The sequence below is a fragment of the Lycorma delicatula genome, chromosome 3 (genome assembly GCF_047948215.1).
Source record: "Lycorma delicatula isolate Av1 chromosome 3, ASM4794821v1, whole genome shotgun sequence".
Classification (NCBI taxonomy): Eukaryota; Metazoa; Arthropoda; class Insecta; order Hemiptera; family Fulgoridae; genus Lycorma; species Lycorma delicatula.
The window spans coordinates 40,996,159-41,023,525 of NC_134457.1; the positions used below are offsets into that span (position 1 = coordinate 40,996,159).

The 27,367-nt window shown below is 31.1% G+C and overlaps 1 protein-coding gene across 1 annotated transcript; it reads left to right on the top strand.

The window, feature by feature from the left end:
- The first annotated feature begins 131 nt into the window (after nt 1-131).
- Nucleotides 132-27,367, top strand: LOC142321527 (nucleoporin SEH1-like). Its single transcript, XM_075359682.1, has 6 exons — nt 132-371; nt 2,339-2,495; nt 12,084-12,345; nt 18,931-19,164; nt 24,720-24,801; nt 26,841-27,367. The coding sequence occupies exons 1-6, from the start codon at nt 258-260 to the stop codon at nt 27,024-27,026; spliced, it is 1,035 nt and encodes a 344-aa protein (XP_075215797.1). The 5' UTR covers nt 132-257; the 3' UTR covers nt 27,027-27,367.

The window sequence follows — 27,367 nt, forward strand, 5'->3', positions numbered from 1 at the left end:
TTTCCCGTCGCCTATCCATTTCATTGTTAAGAATCGTAAAAAGAATCGGTTTCTCCTGCAAACCCATTCTCGATTCTTTCGTTCAGTATAAAGAATCGAATCGAAGGAACGACTCGTTCACGATTCTTCCCATTACTAACTGGTACCATTATTTGTTCGTTTAGTGTTTACGCAAGTTGGGCGCTAAGATGTTGCTGGTTGTAGAATAACTTCTATATGTTCTTTAACGTATTCTGATAAATGCGTAGTCATTCTTAATGTTATTTGAAGCACATACTATTAATGCTGAACATAAAGATCTTATTCACGATGTTGCCTACGATTTTTATGGTCAGAGGATGGCAACATGTTCTAGTGATCACTTTGTGAAGGTTAGTTTTCATTTAAGTTGACAGTATTTGAGTATGTTTGTTAGTATCTAAATTAAATATATTTGGTGTTTTAAGAAATTTGGATGTGAATTTAGTTAGTCGCGTGCAACTATTATCCATTATGAACTGAAAACTTAGTTTTTGTAAAAAAAATATTTTTAATAGGTTATATTAGTGTATGAATCTAATTTATTTTATGTAGTTAATTTCTTAGTTTATTGGATATATAGAGATCTGGATCTTACCCCAAGTATCTGGCCTAAATGCCTTTCGTATATTAAAACTTAACCATAACTTCAACTATAACTTTGCATCGATAAAAACCTCCAGAACCGATTACAAATTAACTCAATATTAATGTGCAGCAGAAGAAATACCCCTTAAAATTAAGTTTCCTTTATTCTAAAGTTTTTCCTATTCCACGAGTGAATGCATACAGTTTCAGTGAATTGATTGTGTAGGTTACATTTAACCTTTTAATTTCCATATTGTTTTTAGGGATTTCTGAAAATACCTCAGTGTTAAATGAATAGACTAATCATGTTAATTCTTAGTTGGTGGAGTTTAGAAAAGATTAATAAAAATCTTTAGATTTTTCATTTAGTCAGTGTCTAGCAAATTCAACAGTCAGGTTGGGACCAAAAATGGCAATTACCAGTTTCATTTTGCCAAAAAGTAAGACCTCAATACATTTCCCTTCACGAGTGTGTGAAGTCTCATTATGTCATGAGTTATTATGGAATAAAATGGTTTAGACTGAAGGCTACCTCCTCCTTTCCTAAAAATTGATGTGTTTACCAAAACATCCTTGGACTTTGATGTTTGTGTTTAAAACTACCAAAATTATCATGAGAAACTAATTATTTACCTTTGCTTGAGACTGGTGTTAAGTGACTTGAAGATTTCAGCTTTGCCTTGATGATATTGGAAACAGTCATTTAGTTTTAGTACCTTCTAATTTTTACAGTTTAAGGTCAGAATAATTGAAGCTTGTGAACTATGTGATTGAATATTGACTGGTCTTTGCTTAGCCACTCTGTTTGAATTAGGGAATGATCATCACGAAACTGATAATTTCTTCAGTTGTCAGTACAAAGATTTAGTTTGCAGAAATGTTTTGTCTTTGTAGAATTATAAGATCAAATGGATTTAAATCTAAAAACTTGTGTTATTTCCAGTGTAGTTTTGAATGCTTAAGAAGTAAAGGTCAGGCCTTAGAAGGTTATGAATGCCTTTCCATTTACCTCCAGACATAGTTTACTAAATTTTTATGGTACCAAGTAATTGTACATACGTTAGTTTAACTATTACCACACTCAGTTTCACAGTATTGTGTGTACCAACCATATTCATTTATTTTAATGATTAGATCACCAGCTGCTAGGTCCAAAATGGTATGAAGGTATATTACTCCAATGTGTTCTCCTATGCATTGAGACTTATTTCTGAATTGATATTCCTGAATAACAATTTAGAAACATGAAATCAGGCACAAAGAGTGATGGTATCTAGCTAGTGAACTTGAGGGCCATCTGTAGTAGACGATGTTGTAGAATTTTAGGGTTGATATTTTTAGTTTATTATTTTGTAAGTGTTTGTTTGCAATCACTTTTTTTAAAAATAAGATGTGTAAAAAGGAATAGTTTTATTATTTTTTATGTTACTACTTGAAAGCCATATAAAAAAGCTAAGTGGGTGAGGGATCTCTATTAGGGATCTTACCAATTATTGTATTTTTATCAACAAATTTAGAAATTGGGAAAGTTTATGATTTTTAATAAACTGGGATGATTGTTTCCATATTAAACAAACATTTTAAAATTGTTCGTTTATTAGTTCTATTCGTTATTAGTTTTATTTAGTTCATATAAATTAGTTTTATTTTTTCTTATTTTCTTGCTTGTAAAATTATTTCTCATGTGAATGATTTTATTCATTATTATTAGTATTTATGTTGTTTTTTTTAGGTTTGGGATCAGGATGAACGTGATGTATGGAATCTTACCGCAACATGGAAAGCACATAGTGGTTCTGTTTGGAAAGTAACATGGGCTCATCCAGAGTATGGTCAAGTGTTAGCTACTTGTTCATTCGATCGAACTGCTGCTGTATGGGAAGAAATTGGTATATTTTTAATTTTTTAATGGCTTATTGAAACATTATTTGTGTAAAAGAAGATATATATTTTTTTAATTGTATTTTAAATAAATTTGGTGGGAGGATTTTTTAAATGGTTTGGTCATTTATTAAAACAAAAGAATAATATGGTCCCTTGTTTTGTAAGCTGAATTACACAGTTTTTTTTGTATTGAATTACACAGAAATAGTATTGTTGTCTGATTTGATAAAGGTGGATAATATTATTTTTTAAGATTAAGTGATTATTCTTTAAGCAAAGAGCACATTTATAAATATAAATGTAAGTAAAAGTCAACATTTTTAATTTTCATTATACCAGATTACACATTTTGTATTTACGGGTGCCAAACTGTGATCTAACCATTTTTAATCTTGAAAACTCATTCTGACTTTTTGAGGGAGTCCCAGACGATGTTATATTTCATCAAATGTAAACATATTAAACATATGTAAGAAAAATAAATATTTTATAAGAATAAAGCAAAAATATAATAATATATTTTTTATAATATATAAAAACCATATATTTTTGCTTCAAAGCAAAAATATATGGTTTAATTTTGCTACAAACAAAATAAATTTTATCATCCCTGGAGAATTTGTCATCTTTACTAATGACTTAACCAGAAAAAACCCATGAATTTCACTTTTTTTGGCAGTAGTTGTATTTGGTTTTATAGATATGAGTTAAAAGGTGTTGAATTTGAATATAATTGCACTCTGTTATTTTCAGGTGTTAGTTTTTTGCTGTTGCTCAATGTTTTTTGCTCAGTGTGAGCCATTTTAAAAACGTAAAATTTATTAAATTTGGTTTGATTCATCATTTAAAAAAGTGGTAGTTTAAAATAATTTCCATCCCAAAAAATTTAGATAAAAATATTTTAGATTACTGTCACATTTGATCATGACCATTGTCATCTGAAAATATCAGAGTATAGTTTTGAAGGTTAGAAAGACAAGTGTGCATGTTCAAATCCTTCACTTTTCCCAGCTAAGTGTTTAAAAAAATTGTCATCTTTAAATAAATGTATAGATATAATTTTATTATCATTCATATTCCATAAATGTATTATGCTAAATTCATTTTTGTTACCTTGCTGAGGAGCACATTACTCAGGCTTAAGTTCTGTTAAGCTTAACTAAATTTATATCATGCATAAAAAAAAGTATCATCATTAGGAAGTCTTCATCATTGTTACTAGGAATTGTTACTTTGTTTCAACTAGAAGCACTGATCTTAAATTCTTTTGTTCATTTAATATATTTTTAAAAGTGTTTTGCGTAAGGCTAGCAACTTAGCATTTAGTCCTTCACTTTGGTCAAAAAAATATTTTTACTTTCAGATATATTAAAAGAAATTTTATCTCCATTAAGCAGAATGCCAACCATTGTAAAAATATTTTAAATTTATGTGAATTTGTAGTACCTATTAATTCATGTACATTTTTAACTATGTACTTGTCATAGTTTTTTTTTGCAAATTAAGTCATATTTTTTAATAACAATAGTATTCAATGGTTATTCATTTATGTTTTAATTATTATTTCTGTGCCAAACATAGTAAACATAGGGTTGAAGTATAAAAAAGAATTTTGTAGCTATTTTTTTTTCCTTTTTATTGATTTCTGTGAAATACTATTCAGGATAATCTATTACCACTGTAATTTACTTATTCTAGTTCTCAGAAAACTTTAGATTCAGAAAGAATTATGTAGTTTGGTTCCCTGTGGAGTCATCATTTGTACTGCATCAATTTAGTTCAGTTTCATCCCTCCTAAAAATCTGTACACACAAATTACATTGTAAATATCACTAAATTTAAGGCTATATGGAGATTGGCCTAGAACATCTTTCTTGAGTTCTCATTGGGCTTTCAGCAGAAAACCCCAATAATTAACCCATTGTTTTAATTAAAACAACAGTATGCAAGTAGACAAACAGAAGACTTTCATCTTGAAATGACTTCTAGATTTTAATGGTTATCTGTTTTGTAAGAAGTGTGGCAGAGTATTCCCTGTGAAAATTGCAAGTGAAGGTTGCCATTATTTCCTCTTGTGTTAATGTAATTTTTGGTTGAAGGTAAGTTTGAATCTCCATTTTTTAGTTACTTGGTTAGACGCAGATAAAATAGTACATATGTGTTCCATCCTATATTATTATAGAGTTTAAATATTTCTCTATGCTTTTCATTTTACTGCAGAAGTTTTGCTACGGCAATTAATATTCTTTCTTTAGGTTCAGGCTGCAAAAGGAAGAAAAGACAGAGCTCAATTTGGTGAATTTGTGATTATCTCTTAGTATTGCTTCTTTACTTCCAACACTTATTTCATGATTTTCAAAAGTAATTTGTCAACTTTTTTTAAAATAAGTACTTCAGTTTGTTTGCATTCATTGATAAGGTTTTGGGCTACCCTTCTCCCTCTCTATTGTATTATCAAAATACAAGATATATATTTTGTTTTGTGTAAATCTGAGGTAGAATTACACCTTCATTTATCAAATTAAAATAATAGATTATTAAAAAATTTAATAATAACTTGCTTCACAACAGCAATACTATTACGACAAATTCCTCTTTCTTATTCTATCTAGCCTCCAGAACCACTATAAGGTATTATTCAGAGGATGAATGAGGATCATATATATGAATGTAAATGAAGTGTAGTTTTGTCCAGTCTCAGATCGACCATTCCTGAGTTGTGTGGTTGAAACCCAACCACCAAAGAACATCAGAATCCAACATCTAGTATTCAAATCTATATAAAATTGTGACAAATTAAGACGTGTACAAGTGACATTCATTGAGTTGCATCTACTGTGCATATATTTTTCTTTACTTAGCTCTGTTGATTTATTGTTTGTTCTGTCCATTTGAGGAATTTTGAGAGGAGATAAAGTTGTTATGATGACCCTTTCATCATCATTGACCCTTGACTAATATTGGGCCAATGTTAAACTAGAAAATTAAACTTCTCTTCTTGGATTAAGAAGTTTCCAAGTTCTGCAACAAGTACATCAAAATGGCCAGAAACTACATTGTGAAATAGTGTATAAATAATAATCTCATTGAATTTAATATATAAATTAAAGTTATGAAATTCTTGTTTATAATTGAATAATTTTGTGAATTAAATTGTATTGATTGGAATGCCTCTTTTTATAAATTGATTAGTAAACTTTATCAAAATATTATTTTTTATAAATTTTAACCATTATTTTCACTTAACAAATATTGAACTGTTTATACGCATTTTACTGGTAATCTTATAAGTACATTTAAAATGTTTATATAGAATAAATGTAAATATAATAGCAGTACTGTTACAATCTTTCATTACAGATAAATCAAATTGTGTAATGTGCTTCAGTCAATACCTTTACTAATTTAGAAAATTAAATCTATAATCATCTTAGTTATTAAATTTTCTAAAATATATATATTCTATATATTTATGAACTTTTAGCCCAAATAAAATAAAAACAATTTTTTTTTATTTTCGTAAAACCAAAAAATTAAAATAAAAATGTAAAATTATATAAAACCAAAGAAATTTTTTATTGTATGCTGTTGTATATTAATTTATTATTATCTTTTATGACCGCAGAGGATCACTTTAGTCGATCCATTATCCAAGTCCCTTAGATGGAACAGTTTGGACCTTGTCCACCCAGTATTTTTCATACGTTCCGATCTTTATGCCCTTTTTACTGTTGAAAATGTTCCTGTTATTAGTTTTTTTCTTGTGAGTGTGAAGTGAATGTTTTTATTCTTGATTTTCTTGTTTAATTTTATCTTATCTGTGTTGTCTTCTGGTGTAAGGCCAATTTCTTTCAGACTCTGTTATTTCTCTGATCCATCTGCATCCTGTCTTGATGTTTTTTGATTTGAGATTGTACCATACTAGCTGTTGCAGAAATCTTGAATTTTGGATCCTCATGATATGTCTAAAGAATCCTAGTTTCCGCTTATGCATGGTATCAGTGATGGGTTATAACTTTTTGTACACGACTTTGTTGAGCACAATAGTACTTTTTATTGATGCAGGTTCTTCCAGTCCTTTTTTCGATTGTCTGGAGTCTGTCTGTCTTTTATTGTTCGTTCATGGTGGAAGAGAGTTTCTGTTGCATTAGTGGCTTCAGATTTTGTAACTGTGTTGTAGTATCTTATTTTTGCATTTTGGTCATTCCATGTCAAATCAGCAAGTCTCACAACTTGACCAACTCAAGTTTCAACAAAATTCACTGGATTGATCACATTTGTAAAGTAATGCAAAAAAATATTTTTTTTGAAATGTGTTAGTCATTCAGTTTTTTGTGTAGGATCTCATAAAAAAGTGAACAAATTGCAAAAAGTAAGGCTCAGGTAATTACAAATTAATTTTCTCAGCTCCTATAAGATCTAGAGCTCAGTTTGGTGTCATTTTAAAGCTCTTGTAATGGCTTTCATGTGATATTTCACTTGGCAGGAATTATGACATTACTAGTTCAAGGTAACCAAAAAATTTATTTGACCTTGAATATATCCAAAAGTGTAGTTTTACAAATTAAAAAAAAAGTTTTGCTTCCTAATGTGTTGTACATGTGGTAAACATTTCACATTCCAATGTGATCATGGTTAAATAAAATAATGAACTTGTACATACTCACCACTTACTGCAATTTGTATAGCTTCCAAAGATATTTCCAGAAGAATTACACAGTGAAGAATTACACCTCTTTTTACCTCTTCTGGTTAGCATTGTCCACTTCTTGCTTTGAGAAGTTATAAACTTTTCCTGTTGGACTTACTCTGGGATCTACTTTTGAAATAACATCTCTCTTATGTACATTAAAGCATCCTCAAAGTCTGGGTTGTGGAAGGAAGGTGAAGGTCCATGTGGATATGAGAACTTCATCTTCACTTTTGATTTTCTTCATTTGAATCTAGAACAATCCAACCACCAGTGTTCATCATATCTGCAGATCAAGAACCCAACCATTTCCGTGAATTCATGATCGTCCTCAATATTTGTTGTGCTTGCTACTGTTGAATTGTTAGAAAATGAAAACACCCTCACTTGCACGTGATTCTTGTACAGTGGAACAAAAGAGTAGAGTTTCTGAGTACTAGTATAGTTTTTGCTGTCATTGTCCTCCTCTTCATAGCCTGTTCTTTATGTTCAATTGTACTGTAATGGAAATGTATCAACACAATGTGTCTATTTGCCCAGTTATACAACTGTTGTGAAGTCATAATCTGATCATTTTTGGTCATTTGAAGACTTGGTGTAGCTGCAAGTCTTTTAACAATCCCTCCCACACCATCATATGCACATTTGCCAAAAGATGTGGCAAAAAAAAAAGTGCCACTGCAGTGGTCCCAAAGTTGGATTCATGGTAACAGAGGTTGAGAAAATTGATTCTGTTTTTGTACTGAGAGGCAGCACCATCACTGTTGTAATAAGCCAGGCTTGGTTTTGTGGTAAAATGAAACTGCATGAAACCAGTTAAATATTTCTGAAAAAGGTGTGTTGCTATTGTATCATCTGTGAGACAATTGAAAATTATGACGAGATGTATGCATCAATGCTTTTGTTCTTTTGTATCTTGGAAATAGATTGTGAAGGGCTGAACTGTTGCCTGTGAATTATTCCAGTGGAAACCTTGGGCTGCATCCTGGAGAATGAATGAACAGTTCTCAGCGAAGTCGCAGATTACAAGATGATGATCACCTGCTTTCAGAGATTGCTTCAGATGAGTGAGGTAACTGATTGTTGACTAGCAAGAAATGAGTGTTGAAGTTTCAGAAATTTTTCAAAAAGTATAATGATGAATTCTTCAGTAGGTTTGACTAATGTCTTGAGAGATGTTCTTTTTTGAACTTGTATCTACTGTTTGTAGGTGATGTTTTCAATGCAGTTGAGCTCGAAAGCTTCCTCAATCCTTCCCATGACTTTCTCAAATCCAGGACAATTTTTGCAATTTCCAAAGTAGCAAGCTTCAGTTGGATTAGCACACACTACATACCTCATAAAATCTTTGTAAGACTTAATTGGTCTATCACCTTCTGTCAGTTCTTTCATTCTACAATGTATAACCATAAGTTTTGTGTTTTCATGTGTTGTACATACTCAAACACTGTGGGTTACATTTGCACCTGCAAGAACACATTACTTAGGTTTGAGTTCACAGAACTTTGAAAATCCTATTTTCAGCAACGGATACCTCTTTAAACAATGCAAAAGCTTCACTGCTGTACCTAATTATTACAAAATTATTTTTTAACATGATCCCATTGCAATCCCATTATGAAATGTTTACCACATGTATAACACATTAGGAAGCAAAAATGATGTTTTATTAAAATTAAAGAAAAATACTCTTTTGGATACATTCAAGGTCAAATAATATTTTTGGTGACCTTGAACTATTAATATCAAAAAATTATGCCAAGTGATGGCATGATTTTGTGATATTAATAGTTCATATCATATCAACTTTCATATCATATGAAAGTTCATTCAAAGAGATTTTAAATGACACCAAAAATGAGAGCTCTCCATCTCTTATAGGAGCTAAGAAATTTATTTTTTTGTAATTACCCAAACCTTGCTTTATGCAATTTTTGGCTTTTTTATTACACAAAAAATTGAGTGATTGAAAAATCTGAATATTTTTTTGCATTATTTCAAGTGTAGAGCCAAACCTGTAAATTTTATTTGAATTATTGGACATGAATCTGAGAAGTGGATTTATTTTCATTGATTTGATGTGGAATGACCTATCTTATTGATAGGCGTTTTTTATTCTAAGTGTACCAGGATAATTTTTGAGCTTCAGCTAGTTTGTTTCTTCTTTTTTTGGATAGAGGTTGTTTGTTATTATTTCTCTGAGGTATTTAAATTGCGTTACTATTTTGATTTTATTACCATTTATGTTTATTCGTATTTTTTTTGGGGCATAATTTCTGTTTTTTTGAATGAAGCCAATTTTATTTGCAATATTTTGAAGTTCTAATTTCTTTGATTAGCTTCATCAATGTCATTTGCTAGCAGTGCCAAGCCATTGGTGAAACCAAGGTAATTTGTTTTGATTTTTTGGCCCATTTTTACTTTTGGGTGCAGTTTTTGAGCCATTCCCTCATTACCATTTCTGGACCACAGTTGAATAATAGCAGTGAACCCATCACCTTGATGCAGTCTTGTTTTGATCACAAATGGTTCTGAGAGCCCGCCTCTGAATTATACTTTTTACTTTGTGTTTGTGAGGGTCAGTTTAAACATGTTTATTAATTTGGTATTAGTACAAGGTGTCTTAGAATTGTTAGTAGGTATTCTCTGTGGATGTACTCTCTGAGGTGTACATCTGTGGATGTCATAAGCTTTCTTGAAATCTACAAATGTTATCACCATATCGGTGTTTATTTTCCTGTTATAATCCATTATTAGCTTCAGACGCATGATCTGGTATGGACAGCTCCTCCAGGGTCTGAAACCTCCCTGGTATTCTCCTAGTTCTTTCTCAAGTTGTGAACCGAACCAGTTGAGGATGATTCTTGAAATAATTTTGTACATTGTGTGTGGGAGTGAGATTCTCCTGTCAATGTCAGGGTCTGTTTTGTTCCCTTTTTTCGTGCAGTGGATGGATGGGGCTGTCGTCCAGTGTTCTGGTAGTTCCTCTTTGATCTGTGTGTTGACAAGCTGTTGATGAAGATTTGCTGATCTTCTTGAATGTTTCCATATCTCTACAAAAGTTTGATCTTCTCCCCCCTGCTTGGAAATTCTACATCTTACTTGGTGTTTGGTATACTTCTTTTATTTTGGGAGAGTTGATGTTTTCTAGTGGTGTTGTTATTGGGGTGTTGGTGTGAGACACCATGATGGGGCCAGGTGGGGGTGCAAGGGTTGTCCCCGGCTCTTGCGTGGACCGGAATGAGGTTGCATTTCCCTTGTTAGGTGACCTAAATTGGTCGACTTATTTGGTACTTATTTAGGCCTGAATTTCTTTGTTGTGTAAGACATAATTTTAATTGGTTTGAGTGTAATACTGATTTAAACTTTAAACTCATTCGTTTTCTAAGGCATTCACAGTCACAAACAATGTTGTCAAATCTGGACTAGGCCCGGGGTTCGTGCTTCCACGGTTTCGGTCAGTTAGTTTGAGGAATCATGATAGGTTGGATGTGAAGATGTTCGTTTGAGGCCTACGTGAAGGTAAAATTTGATATGTATTTTACTGATGCAAATGTCTGCCGAGGCATTTACATTGGTGGCATCCCGATTGAGGCCTGGCTGATGACTGTGATATGTAATCAGTTAGAGGGTCTAAATATGATATCCAGTAAAGCCCCTCAGGGCTTAGAACGGAGTAGGTGCTGTGGTGACTGGTATCGTCATAAGATGGGAGTCTTCCCCCTGTAGGGTTGTGATAGGGTGTTGGTGTTGAAGGTTAGGAGTTCTGTTATTCTTCGCAATTTAGGAGTTTGTTTAAATATTTAGATAGGATTTCCACATTGTCTTTATTGTTGTGGACCAGCTTATTGTTTTGATTGTTTGTTAACAGGGTTGGGGGTTCGTATTTTTGGAGCTGATTTTTTAAGGTTTTGTAGTAGTCTCAATCTTGACTGTATATAATTGAATTCTTCTTCTGTTTACTTAAATTTATCTTTTTGGTGTTGCCTTTTAATTATCCTTTGGGTTTGGGTAGTTTCTTTTCTTCGTTTTACTAGATTTTGAAAGGATGTTTCTGATTTTTGGGATTGAAATAGCCATGCTTGATGTCTTTTCTCCACTATTTCACCACATTTGCTGTTTCACCATTGATGGTTTTTTCTGGATTTTATTGGGGCTAATTCTGTGATTTGTTTAAAGTTGTCTAGATCTTCAAGTTTATCTGTGATTGTTGATTTTTTGGTTGCATTTTGGTTTTTGGTAATTTTCATTCTTGATTACTTTGGAAGGGTCCATTTTTCTTTTAGTTTTAGGGCAACCTTTTAATTATCTATGCAGTCAAAATTTTAATTTTGACTGCATAGTGATCTCAGCCTTTGTCAATTCCTCAGAGGACTTTTACATTATAGATCTTCTTGTGGTGGTGTTTGTCCATGAAGGTATGGTCTTGTTGCCATTCTCTTTTAGTATAGTTGGGGGTGTTTCCACATTTTGAGGTTTCCTTTTGAAATGTGTGGATTTCAAGGTTAGGGTGTGGTTTCTGCAGAGATCGAAGAGTTTCTGTCTGTTTTTGTTTGTTTTTTTTTTGGGTGGGTCATTTTCCAATGATTTCGCAGTGTCACTGAAAAGCAAGTAGATTGCTGCTTATGAAATGTCATATAGCTGCTATCTAATAAACAATTGAAACTGTGCACATGCACTGTTTTATTTGCGTTGTCAGTTATTATTTTTTCTAATTAAGAAACCAGTCTTTGTTGTAGCAAATGCATTGATGAGATGGATGAAAGTAAGTTTTAATATGCTACACATAATGAAGTATGTGTGATGTCAAAACGAGCATACATGGTAACTTGTAAATAAAATAGTTATTAAATTTTATTGTTAATCCATTGTAGTGCTCATAACAGCAGGATGTCTTTTTTAGTTGGTGAGGGTACTACACCGGGGGAGAGAGGAATGCGTCACTGGGTGCGTAGAACGAACCTAGTGGATTCCCGTACGTCTGTAACAGATGTTAAATTTGGGCCAAAATCATTAGGTTTATTACTGGCCACTTGTTCTGCTGATGGTGTGATAAGAATATATGAAGCTCCAGATGTCATGAATTTAAGTCAGTGGACATTACAACATGAAATATCTTGTAAATTACCATGTAGTTGTCTATCATGGAATCCGTCTTTTTCAAGGTATCAATTACTAAATTGTTAATATGTTAGTCTTTCTTTGCATTTGTAGATGTTACTAAGGTTTTAAATGAAAAAATTATGTTTGCTTAGTTTTCATTTATTTATTAATTGGTAGTGTTATTGAATGTGTATTATGTGTACATAATAAAAATAATATTACTTACTTTTATATTTCATTTGTTTTTTTCTTTTTCTTTTTTGATTGTAAAAATAATTTAAGTTATAATAAAATTGTATATACTAAGAAATCAAACTGTCCGCTTCGAACCTATCCCCACAAATATTGCACTATACTTCTCATATTTTTCTTCCTTAATACTGTATCTGCCTCGGTGTTAGCTTTTTAACCCAAATTTATATTTTCATAGATTGACCACATCATAGTTTATGTTTAGAAAGAAGAGCACTTAAATTAATTTTTATTGGCCAAAAAATATGAAATTTGTGAAACATAATGGAACCATATCAGATGTCATGTATGTTGGAAATGTGGATTGTTTGTGTCCATTCTTCGTACTGGTTAGTCATTCATGTCCGCTAAATCTCTTGTTAATAGTGAGCCATAATATTTGGTACAGTTTTATAGTAATACAATGTTTGGTTGTTGTTGATATTGTTGACTTTTTAGAATGGGGTATGATATTATAATGTTCAATCTAAGAAATGTTTTTGGACATTCAGAAACTAGCTTTCAAGCAGATTTGCTTGTGGAACTTCTCTCCAAAATTATGATGCTTATCCATATGATAAACTGTTGTTTCTCTTTTGAAATTGTACCAGAAAGAAATTCTGATTTGAATGCCATACAGTTCCAGCTTTACTCTTTCTGACTTTATCTTAATCAGAAAGTTAAGAAACATCTTGCAAGTTTGTGTTTTCATGACAATTAATAAATGAAAGAAATGCTCATAAATTCTTATGAGAATTGTTTGCAAAGTTCTAAAGAGGTATCTTAATAAACTTGTTTATTGGTGGGACAAATTATCAAATTTTAGCATTTATGTACAATGGTGAAAAAATATATTGGTTTATTGTTTTTCAGTTAACTTTTTGTAGTGTAAAGACTAAACACCATCCATCCGGTGTTGTCTAAAGGTGAAAGGTTTTACAAAAGGAGTTAAAGAGAAAGGTGTAGAAAACCACCTAGCTTTATTAATCAAATTACAAGGGATTTCTAAAGTAAAGACTGCTGGGAAATTTCTCTCCTTAAGGTTGGCAAACTTGTGTCGTTCATGGCCACGCTAGTAATGTGCACACTGCATTGTTGTCGCGTTGTAGTGTCTTTGATTACGTTGTAAAATGAAAAAGAAAATCAGTATTGCCGCTGACTGCGAAATACGTGGAGTCACACCTTTTTTAAGTCATAAAAACATTAAGTCAGCTGAAATTCATAGGCAGTTGGTTGCTGTGTACGGTGATAAATGTAATAAATGAAAGAAATGACCAAAAATGGTGTGAAAGGTTTAGAAATAGCAGAATTAATGTGCATGATGAAGAACGTTCGGGGAGGCCATTGATGATCACGGAGGACTTGTTGAAACGTGTCGATGATGAAATCAGAAAATAATGTTGCTCAACGATGTCCAACCTGGCTGTTCTTTTGCCTGATGTTTCAAGAGTTCTTATTGGTCGCATTGTTCATGACCATTTTGGCTTCAGAAAGCTTGGTGCACGTTGGATGCCACACGTCTTAACGGAATATCACAAAAAAAATGTGAATGGAATCTGCTTTGGACTTTTTGACATGCTACACAGAAAAAGAAGATGAGTTCCTTAATTCAATTGTTATTGGCGATGGAATATGGATTTCGTATTACACACCAGAGAGAAAATGGCAGTCAAGTGAATGGCGTCATCCTCAATCACCAACCAGATCAACAAAGGTCAAGCCAGAACCATTTGGACGCAAACTGATGGCCACAGTCTTTTGGGATCGGTTTGGCATACTGCTGGTTGATTTCATGCTATGTGGAAAGACAATAAATGTAGAAGCCTACTGTGAAACTGTAAGTTGTGGCATGCCATTGAAAATCGGCTATATGTGTGGCTGATTGACGATGTCATCCTGCTGCACAATAATGCACGTCCACATGTTGCAGGTCTGACGTGTGATTTACTGAGAACATTTGGATGGAAAATTTACAATCACCCACCATATAGTCGGGATTTAGTTCCTTCTGATTACCATTTGTTTTGGAAATTGAAAGAATTTTTGAGTAGTAAGTGATTAGTGGGTGACGATGAACTTTAAAAATGCTGTTAATTGGCTAAATGGACTGGCAGCAGAAGAATACAACGGTATATTGAAGCTGGTGTATCACTATGATAAATGTCTTAATTCATGTCAACTATATAGAGAAGTAGTGTAAGGTATATAGTTTAAGAGAAATAAAAAATATTTATGTTTTCAGAATAAATTTTTTTTACAATGAAGTGGTCTTTATTTTAGAGATAACCTCTCGTATAAAGAAATATTGTTTGAAACATTAAATAAACAGTTGAAATTTTTATACACAAATATTATTGAACTTAAGAGGTGAAATGAAGGTAATGAGGGAATACAACTCAAATATCAGTCTGAAGTAGAAGAAAGCATATTCAATAAAACAACAAGGAGGAAGCTTTAGTGATTTTATCCTGCTATATACAACAGCTAGCAGATTATATCAACAAAATTTCTGGTTTTAAAAACAACAGTGCTTTGTTGCAGCAAAGAAATATATTGAATAGGAATTATAAATGTGCGGCTTTTCTTTAAACCATTAAATAATCTACTAGTTAAATATTTGAAAAAAACATTAGTTTTTAATAGAATTGTTAATAAAATTCCAACAATTTTAGTTTGTTTAAATTTCTGGTTGTATTTCTTTCATGTTTTTAATATTTCCCTTTGTTATTCTGTACAATCGTAAGTTCTTGACACTTTGAGGTAGCTCCTGTGTTCTGTTCACCTTATATTAACATTTTATTTTGCATTAAATATTAACCTTTTTTTTTGGACAGATAAAAATCAGTTAAAAAGCTACATGATTAAATTGCATTTGAGTAGTTAAGATACTTAACTCTTAGATCATGATAATTTTAGCTTAACAGTGTTATATTGGAACCCAGTTGGTATACTAATATAAGACTAAATACTAATATAAAGTTTATCTTTTGTAAAAAAAAAACATAAATCACATACTACCATCTTAATCAGAGATAATATTGTAATCAAGTTTTGCTGTTGAAACAAGTTTGCTGTTGGTTAATAAGAGACAGATGCATTACAACAATGATTTTGTTATTTATGCTGCTAATTATACGCGAATGCTAGGTGGTTGCAGATTTTTTACTGTATAAATTGATTTGATTTATATTACTAATGAGCACTAATCAGTACTCCCAACCCCATAAGACATTCAATGTCCTACTGTTCATAGGACATCAATGTCTAACATTGTGACATTACTGGTCACCGCACCAACCCCTCTGTTCCAAGCCCTGTGGGGCTTTACCGGAGGTTGTCTTTAGACCCTCTTACTGATTACATCTCACAGTCATCAGCCAGGCCTTGGCAAATGCCTCGGCAGACATTTACATCAGTAAAATACAAAGACTGTTAAAACCTACTTGCATGGATACCACAGAAACAAATTTGTATAAAATAAATAAGTGATTCTGTTTATTGTACTTTACTGATGGTACCATTCCCAGCAATTTGAATTTTCATTAAGCAGCAAAAAAAAAAAATTAACATTGATCACTCAGATAAAACTATTAGTTGAAATGGCAAAAATCCATTTTATTCTTTTTTCCTTTTAGTGTACAACTTTGTGATCACACCAACCCCTTCACTGCTTAACAGTAGATTGGGTTACAACCATAAGATGTATTAGTTGAAAGTCTAAAACTACTATTTGCTAGTCACATTGGCTCTTCATTTATTTCTTTGTTTCCCTTACTCAATATTAAAACATAAAGAAACATCAAGCTCAAATAGAAATAGTTAACTTGCCAAATATTATCTTAAATCTTTTTTGACATATCAGGCAAATGGCTGTTATAAAAAAAAAAAACTGGCATTAGAAGCATGGCCCCAGGCAAAGGTGGCATAGCTAACATAACTGTGAATACATCCAAAGTAAGCAAGGCTCACATCACATACACTTTCCTTCAAATTATAAAACAAAGAAAGACTGCTTATACATTTACCAGTGAACTCAATATGTGATGACCAGTTCAGAGTTGAATCAGTAACTTCACCTAAGAATTTTAACTTAACAGTTTTGTTTGTAATATCCCCAATGTCTTGATAAGCAAAAATCATTGAATTTAATTTTTCCTGGTTATGTACTAATTTATCAGAAAACCAGCCCTTAATCATATCATTTACTTCATCGTTTATATGAGCAAGATCATTTAAAGAGCTGTTAAATGTGATCTTGTATCATTAGCAAAAGTCACCAGATGTGAATTTTTTAATAACTATAATGTAAAAAATATTTTACATTATAAAAGAAAATAAGGAGAAAAAAATAAGAAAAAATTTTTATATTACATTACTAAATAAAACAAAGTTAGACTGAAAGACTTAATAAATTATTTAAAGTGTTACAAGTAACCAAAAATACTTGCAACAAAAGATCGCTTTGATTAACACTAAAATTAGACATTTCAAAACTGTATTTAAACCAGTAATTACTTACGCGAGCGAGACTTATTTAGATTAAATCAGAAAAATAGGACTGAACCTTTGCTTGAAGTTGAACGCAGGATTCCTAGAACCTGCATAAACAAAAAATATAAACACAAAAATCAGTACAGATTATTGCCTAATAAATTTCTGTACAAAAACTTGGAATCCTTAATTGATACTATGAAAAAGAAGCGACTTTCTTTCTGTGCACACTTGTTACCACAGGATAGGATTACTAAGAGAATTATCGATCAATTTTGGTCTTTAAAAAATCCGCCATTATGGATAAAAGAAATTAAAGAAGACGTGCAAGAATTAAATTTGACTTACGAAGATTTACTTAATAAATCCGAAAAATTAAAATTTTTTATTAAAGATCCGCATACCAACTTTAAAGTAAGAACTTTTAATTATACAAAAAGGGTTTATTCAGAAGAGGATCATAAAGCAAGATTATTAAGAATGACTAAATATTAGGAGAAAGTAAAAGCTAAGAACTTAAAGGCCAAAAGATCAGCAAAAAAGACGAATTATTCTGACTAAAGTGGTCCTTTGCGGCCTTAAAAGAAAAGAAAAAAAATGAACATGAAATGTTTGACTAACCAGTTTTCAAGCAGTTAGTGCACTTCTGTAGCAGTATTTTAGTGTACTTTTATAGTAATCCAAGGTGTTTTTATAGTAAGTTCGGTTTTGGAATTAAAACAAAACTGAAAAATTTGAACAAAATTTATTACTTATTAACAGCAGTTGTGTGATTATTAAATATGTCAAGCCAGACACCCTTTTGTACCAAAGTAAACAGTAGCCATAAGCTTCTTTACTGAACATTCTTGTATGAACTTCTTAGGTCCAGGAGATTATGAATGCACCATTGCAAACCTGTAGTTGCAGTAGTTGCCTTGATTGCAAATAACAAATTCAGGTGTGATCTCCAGTAACAATGTGATCCAACAATTCATCATCACCTTTATTTTCATAATACTGCTGCAAAAATTAATGTGCTGCAGCAAGATATTTTCCCTTGTGTGCACATGTGTGTGTGTGTGTGTGTGTGTGTGTGTGTGTGTGTGTGTGTGTGTGTGTGTGTGTGTGTGTGTGTGTGTGTGTGTGTGTGTGTGTGTGTGTGTATAGGTTAGCATCTTCAGAAGCCATCTGCCATGTAATTTTTTGTAGCTCAACTTTTCAGTCAAAACTTCACAAATCAGAAAACATCAAAAACAATTGTTGCTCAGTGAAGTCGATTTTCTCAACCTTTTCAGTCAAATCATCTGTTATCACCAACAGCTAGCACTATGTTATTTATCATGATAATTAGTTTGTCCTCAAAATGAATGGCACTATGTCTTACTAGCATCATTCATAATATTTTCCCTATAAATTCACAAATTTGCCTGTGAATTTCAGCCATAAAATTGTTTTTTTTGCCATCAAAATACAGATTACTCCTTGTACTTCACACTTTGTTGGATCACAGATTGTAGCATTCATTATTAATGGATGAATATAAACAGCTAACTACATGATGATTAAGCTGTTGTTGCAGATAGTTGTCTATTAATTAAAGTAGCAGAGTTACTTAAGCTCTATCTGCTTGGTAAATTCAAAACTGACCTTTAAAAACATTCTGTGCTTTGTATGTTAGTGTACTATATAATTTATTAATGTAACAATAAAAATTATTTTTTATTGTAAAAAAAATCTTATATTAAAATATATTCTAATAAGGAAATTTATTTATAATGAGGAATATATATATAAAATAAATATATTGCTTATATATTTATAATAAGGAAATTTATTTTCTAAACCGTATAAATCTGCATTACTTCTTGTTGCAATTACTTTTGTAGGTTTAATTTTAATTTTAATTTTTGAGAGTTGCTGAATTACTTGCTCTGTGATTTAAGGTTACATCCACCAATGCTTGCAGTTGGTAGTGATGATCCAAATACTGGTTCGGGTAGTAAAGTATTAATCTACGAATACAATGAAAATTCAAGACGTTGGACCAAGACTGATTCAGTACTAACTGTATGTGATCCTGTTCATGACATTGCATTTGCTCCTAATCTTGGACGTAGTTATCATGTTCTTGCTGTTGCAACAAAAGATGTTAGAATTCTTACACTGAAACCAAAACTGTAAGTAAATACTGTTTAAAAATTGTTTATATTGTTTAAAGGACATAGATATAAAAGATTTGTATAAAGTACCCATTTCTGTAAATTTGATAATCGCAATTTACCTTTTTTCAGAAAATGTTAAATATTTTTAAAATACAATTTTTTCAGTAAATAAATCATTAGTAAGTAGATGTTCTTCTACTTATTCACGAGATGTTTCTTATAACTTATTTTATAAAGAAAAACTCTTATATGAAAAAGCCTGTTCAAATAAAGTTACCTGTTTTAGAAATAAAATGACCTGTTTTTAAAACTTCAAAACATTTATATAATATAGTGTTTTTGAAAGGTAACATATCACTGTGTATTTTTAAACAGGTTATCTGTTCACGAATGGGTTCATGGCAACCCAGAAACAGGCTGTTTGCGGTTTGTGGAGTGATGGCCTGGAAAAAGTTTATATGTGGGTTTTGTGAGGTAGTCCTGAGAAGGACTGTAGGGTCTGGAAGCGGGTTCCTGGCGATATCGATTTGGCTGTAGTAGGGGAGTTAGAGCTTGTCGGTTGGAATTGAATTGAGTTTCCTCTCAGTGGCGGCTGGGTCTCCACTACAGCGTGGCAGTGATGGCCCCTGCAGCCTCACAGTGTTGAGTTGGCATCAGTTGTTTTCCATCTGCGTAATTGAGGTGGTTCTCCTCAAACAGTGCTTGTCCAGCTCCGTCTTCACTGCTAGGCTTACTGGCGCGTTAGTGAGCTTTGTGTCAGGCCGGCCAGGGCACTTGAAGCCTGGCAAGCTGGATTGGTGAAGGTGGCATCTGCACCCAGCGGCTCCCTCTTGGCAGGCCTGCCAGGCCTGGAGCTCTGGCAGAGATGTTGGCATTCGCCAGGAGGTCCCATGTTGGATCAGCCAGGGAACTCCTTCTTGGTCTTCTTTGTTCTTCTTCTCTTAGTGGAGGTTGATGACTGAATGCTTTTGCTGTGCTGGCATCAGTCTTTTATAGGTACCTGAGAGTGGTGGGACCGTAGTGTTGATGTGGTGGGAGAGTTGTGCAGTCAGCTGGCTTGATGGGAGAAGAATGTGCATGCAGGTGTGTAAGTGGACTACAAGTCCCTCTGACATTTACAGGCTAGCATCGTGCTTAGCGATAGTAAGAATAACATGTGGTAACAGATCACATTAGTTTACATTTATAAAAGTTATTGGATCTTGAAAATTAATAAAAAAATGAAGAAATTTGATGTATTCTGAAATCTTATTACAGAAAGGAAAGAATGTGACTAACAAATCCATGATGTTTATTGTGCAGTATGTTCAAATGTACTGCACTATGTTTATGAACATAGTGCAGTATATGTTCATAGTACAAAGCTGGTTCAAGTGTTTTCAATTTGGAAGTTTGATGTCAGTCATGCATCTAGCTGTCATCAGCCAATGACTGAAAAGTTTACAAAATCATTGGAAAAATGAGCAAGACTGCCACATTAGCAGTCATGGATAACAGTAATAAACTAAATTTTGACCATGAAACAGTTTTGAACACTTGAAGATGGCTGGATGCCAAAAAAATCTCAATTTTTTCTATATGTTTTAACAATGAAAAATTGAATGGATCAAATTCCCAGTCGAAAATCAGTGTTAAAACAAAATGAAATTGAAACAACTCATTTCAATTAAAAATGGATCTTGTATGACAGTAATGCATGGGAAAATATTGTTGTAGCAAGTAGAGTAGCTGCAAAAGTAGTGGCAAAAATTTAGATTAATGACAAGAAAAATAATGTTTTGAGTGTATGTGTTGCAGGGGATAGGATCGGAGAGGAATTGTTCACTATTATGAGCTGCTGCCACCCAGTCAAATGATTGATTCTCATCTTTACTGTCAACAAGTGGAAGGATTATTTAGAATGAGATAAAGTGATCAGAATTGATCAGTAGGCCGGTGACTAACGAGCCACATAAATTTTATAATAATTCAGATGTTTTTTCACATCCGAATCTGTCTAGTTGATGCACGCATATCTCGTTTTTTAAATCAAAACATGCCACCTTTGCTACATTGTGATTTACGTTAAAAACCTTTTCTCTTTTAACATATGGAACACACTATATCTCAAGTGAGTTGACACGCTGGTTACACATACACCTTAAACTTCAGTTCATTCACTTAATTTTACAATTTACTATTCTTGTTTTGTAGACACATAACATTTAAACAACTTATTTACTTTAATTTTTAGTTTATAAGTAAAAAAAAATATTGTCATTTTTACTTTGACCTAAGTGAAATTCTTCAGTGGTTAATATTGAATCTAATTAATTACTACTAGCATCATTTGTTTGTTGAACAGTTTTCTTGATTTGTTTATTAGCATTACCCTCCTTATTGCCCTGTCCAACTTATCTTGAATATCATTCCATAGGTATTGTAATATTAATATACACTACATTGTATATTGAGCAATTCAATGTAATTTTATAACCTCAGAATCATATCTTATCAAATGAAGTACATTCTAATTATTACACAGTATATTTACAAATTTACGTACCTTATAAAGTTAAAATTTACCTTATAAGTTAAAATTTAAAATTGGACTTTGCATCATGTAAATCAAACTAAATTTCTAAAGTTGAGCCTGATTTGGTTACTGAAATACCTCATTTCCATCACATAATGATGTAATGAAACAATGCATTGTATTCATTATTTCAATTCACCTGGGATTATCCAAGGTAATAAAAGAGCAGATAAAAGAGCATTCTCCAATTAATATCACTTGTTCAAAATTTATTCAACCCAGACTGGTTGAAATGTTACCAATTTAACCATGTTAAATTGTTTAAGGCTTGAAATCGTTATTGCATTGTTTGAAAACAAAATCTATGAAGCCTAAACAGTGGATAATTTGTTCAGGGGGTTTGAGTTGGTTTCTTATAAGCTTGTGCTACAAAATTAGCTTATGTCATTTGTGACATATCTTAACTGTAGGAAGCGTACAGTAAATGACTATTAAAAATTATTTTGAGTACATATTTACATACACATGAACAGGATGTAGATAAATTTTGTTTTTGATTAAATTTACAAATGGAATAATATTGTTTGTGTAAAATAAAGATATGTTAATTAAATTTTAAATAAATTGGTGGGAAGATTTTTCAAATGATTTAGCAATTTATTAAAAACTGCAATGGAAGCATAATAAGATTTTCATAACCTATTGTGTTCTGTTGGACAAAAACAGTTTCATTGTCTGGCTTGAAAACAAAGTTGATATTGCTATTTGAAAATTAAGTGACCATTTTTTTTTTTAGCAAAAATTACATATTCATAAAAATAAACACAAGCATAAGACAAAATTAATTTGATCATCCCTTGAGAAATTGTCATCTATTAAAATACCCAAAAATTTCATTTTATTAGCAGTAGAAATATATTTATTGTTAAAGGGAATTCTATTCGTGTGACTAGCAAAATATTATGTCTACCTAAGATGCACAGTACAACATTTTTTCCATTTTTAAAGTTAGTTGCTTATAATCCATCTGGTGAATAATTTTTTGAGCTGCTATCTTAAAATTTTCAATTCCTTTTATATAATAATCTTCAGATACAGTTGTGCCATCTGCAAAAAGTGTTACGATAATGGTTCAAGATTTTGAGGATCAGGTCATTAAGCGATTGGGCTGAATAATACTTATTGGTGACCCAGGGAGCAGAAGAACAAACACAAAAAAAAGTTATTAAACAATAAAAATAGCAAGGAACCAAGAAAAATTTTCTTGAAGCACGCTCTGCCTTCCGTACCTTGAAGAGGGCTTTGTTATCGTTGGAATTTAAAATATTTTCCGAAATCTGGGAAGTGGCTGTTTGAGAAGACATTTTTTTTTTTAAATCATGCTGAAAGTTTATTTTTAAAGTAACCGTTTGAAGAAAAGTTAAAAGTCGATTTTCACATAATTTAGAAAATACAGATAGTATTAAAATTGGCATATAATTTTGTAAATTAAGTGCCAAACCCTTATTAAGGAAGGGAATAACAACATAAGTCTTAATGGAAACCTTAAGGCAGCTAGAGAATCCTCTGTTGCTGAAAGGTACATTTATTAAATTTGTAAGGGTGATAACAATTGCTTCTATGACTTAAAATACAAGTTTTAATTTCCTGTGTGTCGACAGCAAATAAAAATGCTGATTGATCAACAAAACTGTTTAATCTGATCTGTTTAATTATTTCTAACAAACGTTCAAGTTGAATGTTTGTTAGAAATGGATCGATATTATTGTTGTTTAAAATACTGGAAAAGAAATAATTAAATTCCTCTGCTATCTGAACAGGGGATGAAATAACGGAAGTAGGAGGAGTCCATTTAATTATTTAAATTTAAATTTCATTTATCATTTCTAATCTGCTCAATGAAACAGATTATATGCTAAAAAAAATCTACGTAATATAATCACTTGTATATATAGAGTTGATTGCTTTCTTATCATTTAAAGAACGATTCGGTAATTTGATCTTTGTATGGTGTGGTCTTTTTCATTTTACAGAATTTTTACTTTTCATGTTTCACTGAAAAGTGGTAGTTAGTAGGTAGAAAAATAAATTTTTAAGTACGTTAATACTTTCACTCCTTTGTAGCCTTGGTATACATCTTATTACATTTTTTCATTGCATTTTAGTCATATAACAAGTGTATATATTAATTATTGTAAAATATTTTATTGTGATGGAAAAGATACTTGCCTGCACTTAACACAGTTGAGGCTACATGTATAAAGTTAAATATTCAAGTATATTTTGCAATTATTACACTTTTTACACTTATGTGAATGTTCTGCTATTGCAGAGTTTACTTTTTCTTTGTAAATTTGCAATAAAACACGAACATATATGTAACTGTACTATTACCTCTCTTCTTCCATAAAAAATATTCATCTTTGTATACTTAGTATAGTAAAAGTATAAGTTCCAAAATGTAATTACTTGTACATTTTGTTTGAATGTAATATTTTAACATTTAAAATTATGTATCATATTTAAAATATGTACTGTACGACTAGAGTACTACATGAAGAATGTTAGATGTTAAATGCCCACAAAAGCTGAAGATGTCCTAAAAGAGAAGTAGGAAATAATAAATAATTGTAGAATAGAGCTGAAAAAAAATCAACCTAGTAATCCTAGGAAAAATTATTATTATTATTATTATTATAAATAACACTTTTCAACCAAATTTCAGGAACAACTTAGAAATGACAGTTTATTCCAGGAGCCATAAACCAAGAAGTAATAATAATAATGCTATAATTAAGTTTTATTTATTATTTTCTTTTTAAAAAAGATTAAAGGGGTGACCTACTAATCAAATTGTATCTCTTAATCAGTATTAAACTTTACTCTCAATCAGTTTTATTTTATTGCTTTGTAAGTAGTTAATTTATTAGTACATATGTATTTATTTAAGCAGAGTTACAAAATTAATATAAGTTTTTGTTATTTGAACTCATCAAATTTAACTATTACTTGAATTGAATGTTGCATATAATTAAATTTTACTTTCGTATTTCAGGCCGAATATAAAAAAATTAGAAATTGGAAGATTCTTTATGCATTTGGCTTCTATATTAATTTCAGAGAGTGAAGTAAACGAAGTAAGTTGGAAATTTTTTTTTAACAGTGTAGTTTGGTTGGAGAAAATCTGAGCATTGAGTAAACTTAAAAAATATATATATATATTGACTGATATGCTTTCTGTGGGCTCTATTCTGTTAGACTTTATACCTCTGAAATTTGTTTGTTTAATTTAAAAATCCCTCGTACATTAACAGTTATTTATCTTTCTGAAAGAAATGTTGTTAACAGAAAAAACCTCTGGTTATAATAATGTTTATCAGTACTAAGAATTTACAAAATACTATAAAATTAACTAATTATAAATCACATGACCCAAAAACAATCTGCCTGGTTGATTAATCCCTATGTTCATTGTCAAAATGTTTAATATGTTATTTATGTTATATAAATTCATAATTTGACACCTGAACAATTCAACACTGCATTTTGTTGACATATTTTAACATGTGCTGTTATAATTTAATAGAATTTCTGATTTTTTGATTGATCATTTAATCTATTGTTCTTATGTACTGAAAAAATAAAAACATAGTAACAAGTTTGTTTATATGTTTTTTGAAGGGAAATTGGTTTATAAGAAATTATGGTCATATTTCATCAGACAAATAAATAGATGTTCCTTGTTTCTTTGAATATTCTCAGGATTGGTCAGATTTTTTCTGCCATTATTATGATTAAAAATGTATAACTGTATAATCAAAAAAAAGATGGTAAAATATTCTAATTTTTAAATTTGCCAAATAGTATTTAAGGAATATTGTAAAAAAAAACAATATCAGAAACAATAAATATCAAAAAAATTTATATTATTCATTACAACCAACATACAATTGTAGTGCACTTATTATCAAATCAAACACATAGTGAATAGTCATAAAAAACTTCAGGTAGATTAGATTAAAATGATTTGTACAACAGTGATGGTCAAGAAAATTGGTGTATAAGGAAATTTTTTTTTCTTTTTTCTATTTAGCCTTTGGAGCCACTGTATGGTATTACTTCAGAGGATGAATGAAGATGATATGTATAAATATAGATGAAATGTAGTCTTGTACAGTCTCAGGTTGATAGATCCTGAGATATGTGGTTAATTGAAATCCAACCACCAAAGAACACCGGTATACATGATCTAGTATTCGAATCCGTATAAAAGTAACTGCCTTTACTAGGATTTGAACCTTAGAACTCTCAACTTCAAACTCTCAAAATCAGCTAATTTGCGATGACAAGTTAACCACTAGACCAGCTAGGAAACTGCCAATAAATAAACATCTGCTCATGACACCAACATAAAGGGCACCAATGTATGGTAGTACTACAGGGCAGAAAGGAAATTATGCTTCGTAGTTTCTAAACAAAAAAAAAGAAAATTGAAAGCATATAATCTCAAAAAATTATATCTTGGCAAACTAAGATTAAGCTCTTACCTTTTGAATATACATAAATTAAAAATATTGAATTGTCATTTTAACGCATATTGTTATTATAATAATAATTAGATTGATCTTGGACTATTGCACGGGTTTAAAAAAATAAACTATCGAGTTTGGAATTATAAGATGGTGTGTGCTAACACTAAAATTGGTTGGTAAAAAGTTTTTTTTTTACCATCTGCAAGAAAGAGGCTTTGACAGGCATAACATTAGTTGTCAGGAGCTGTTTATGTGTTGAGGTTTACCCTCACTAAAAAGCAGAATGCCATATTTGTTTATAAGGGCCTTAATGCCAAGTTAGGTGTTAATTTTTTGAAAGTTGGGTTTAGAGTGCCAAGATTAACACGTCTTTCGCTGTTGGCTAGAGGTATTGATATTATTCATGGATTAAGCAGGATTAAATACTAATATTTTTTATGTTAGCTTGTTAAGAAGGTCAAAGATCAAATACATGTAATAGAATTTGTTTAAAAATCTTTAATATTATAATTTAAATTGATATTAATTTAATTAATATAATTTGTATGATTTTCTTTATTGTCAATTTACCAAGGTTTTGCTCTTCTATTGTACAAAAAAAAAATTATTATCATTTAGTTTAATTTTCTTGTTTTGTTTTTTAGTTAAGAGGATTTCTTAAAACAAGAGGACATTTTTTTAAAGATTATATGCCAGATATTGAAAATAGTTTTAAAAAATCTCAAGCTAACATTCAGTGGTATAAAAGAGAACATGATAAACTTAAAAGTGTTATTAAAGAAAGTATTAAAAATCTACAAAAGAAGAAAGATGCTGAAACAAGACGTTAGTCTACAACAACCGTAGTATTTATTACATTTGTTAATTAAATGGAATAAAACTAAGTAGAGCTGATAATGGCCAGAAAAGATTATCATAATATTAAATTATTTTTATTATTATGGAATTTCTAGTAGGTTAACACATTCCATTTATACAACATTTGGAAACATTTTATTTCTTATGAATCTTTTGAAGGCATAATGTAGATTACCATTACTTGTAGCATTAAACACTATGGAGTATGAATGTAATGAGAATGTATATGGGTAAATTTTTAATATATAAATTGTATTAAACAAACATTATATCTCTATTTCAAATAAAGGATAATTGAAACCTAGAGTTTAAA

Coding starts and splice junctions, on each gene's coding strand:
- LOC142321527 (XM_075359682.1), top strand. CDS start 258: ATGTTATTTGAAGCACATACTATTAATGCTGAACATAAAGATCTTATT. Junction 12,346..18,930: donor TGGAATCCGTCTTTTTCAAG/GTATCAATTACT, acceptor CTGTGATTTAAG/GTTACATCCACCAATGCTTG. Junction 19,165..24,719: donor CTTACACTGAAACCAAAACT/GTAAGTAAATAC, acceptor TTCGTATTTCAG/GCCGAATATAAAAAAATTAG.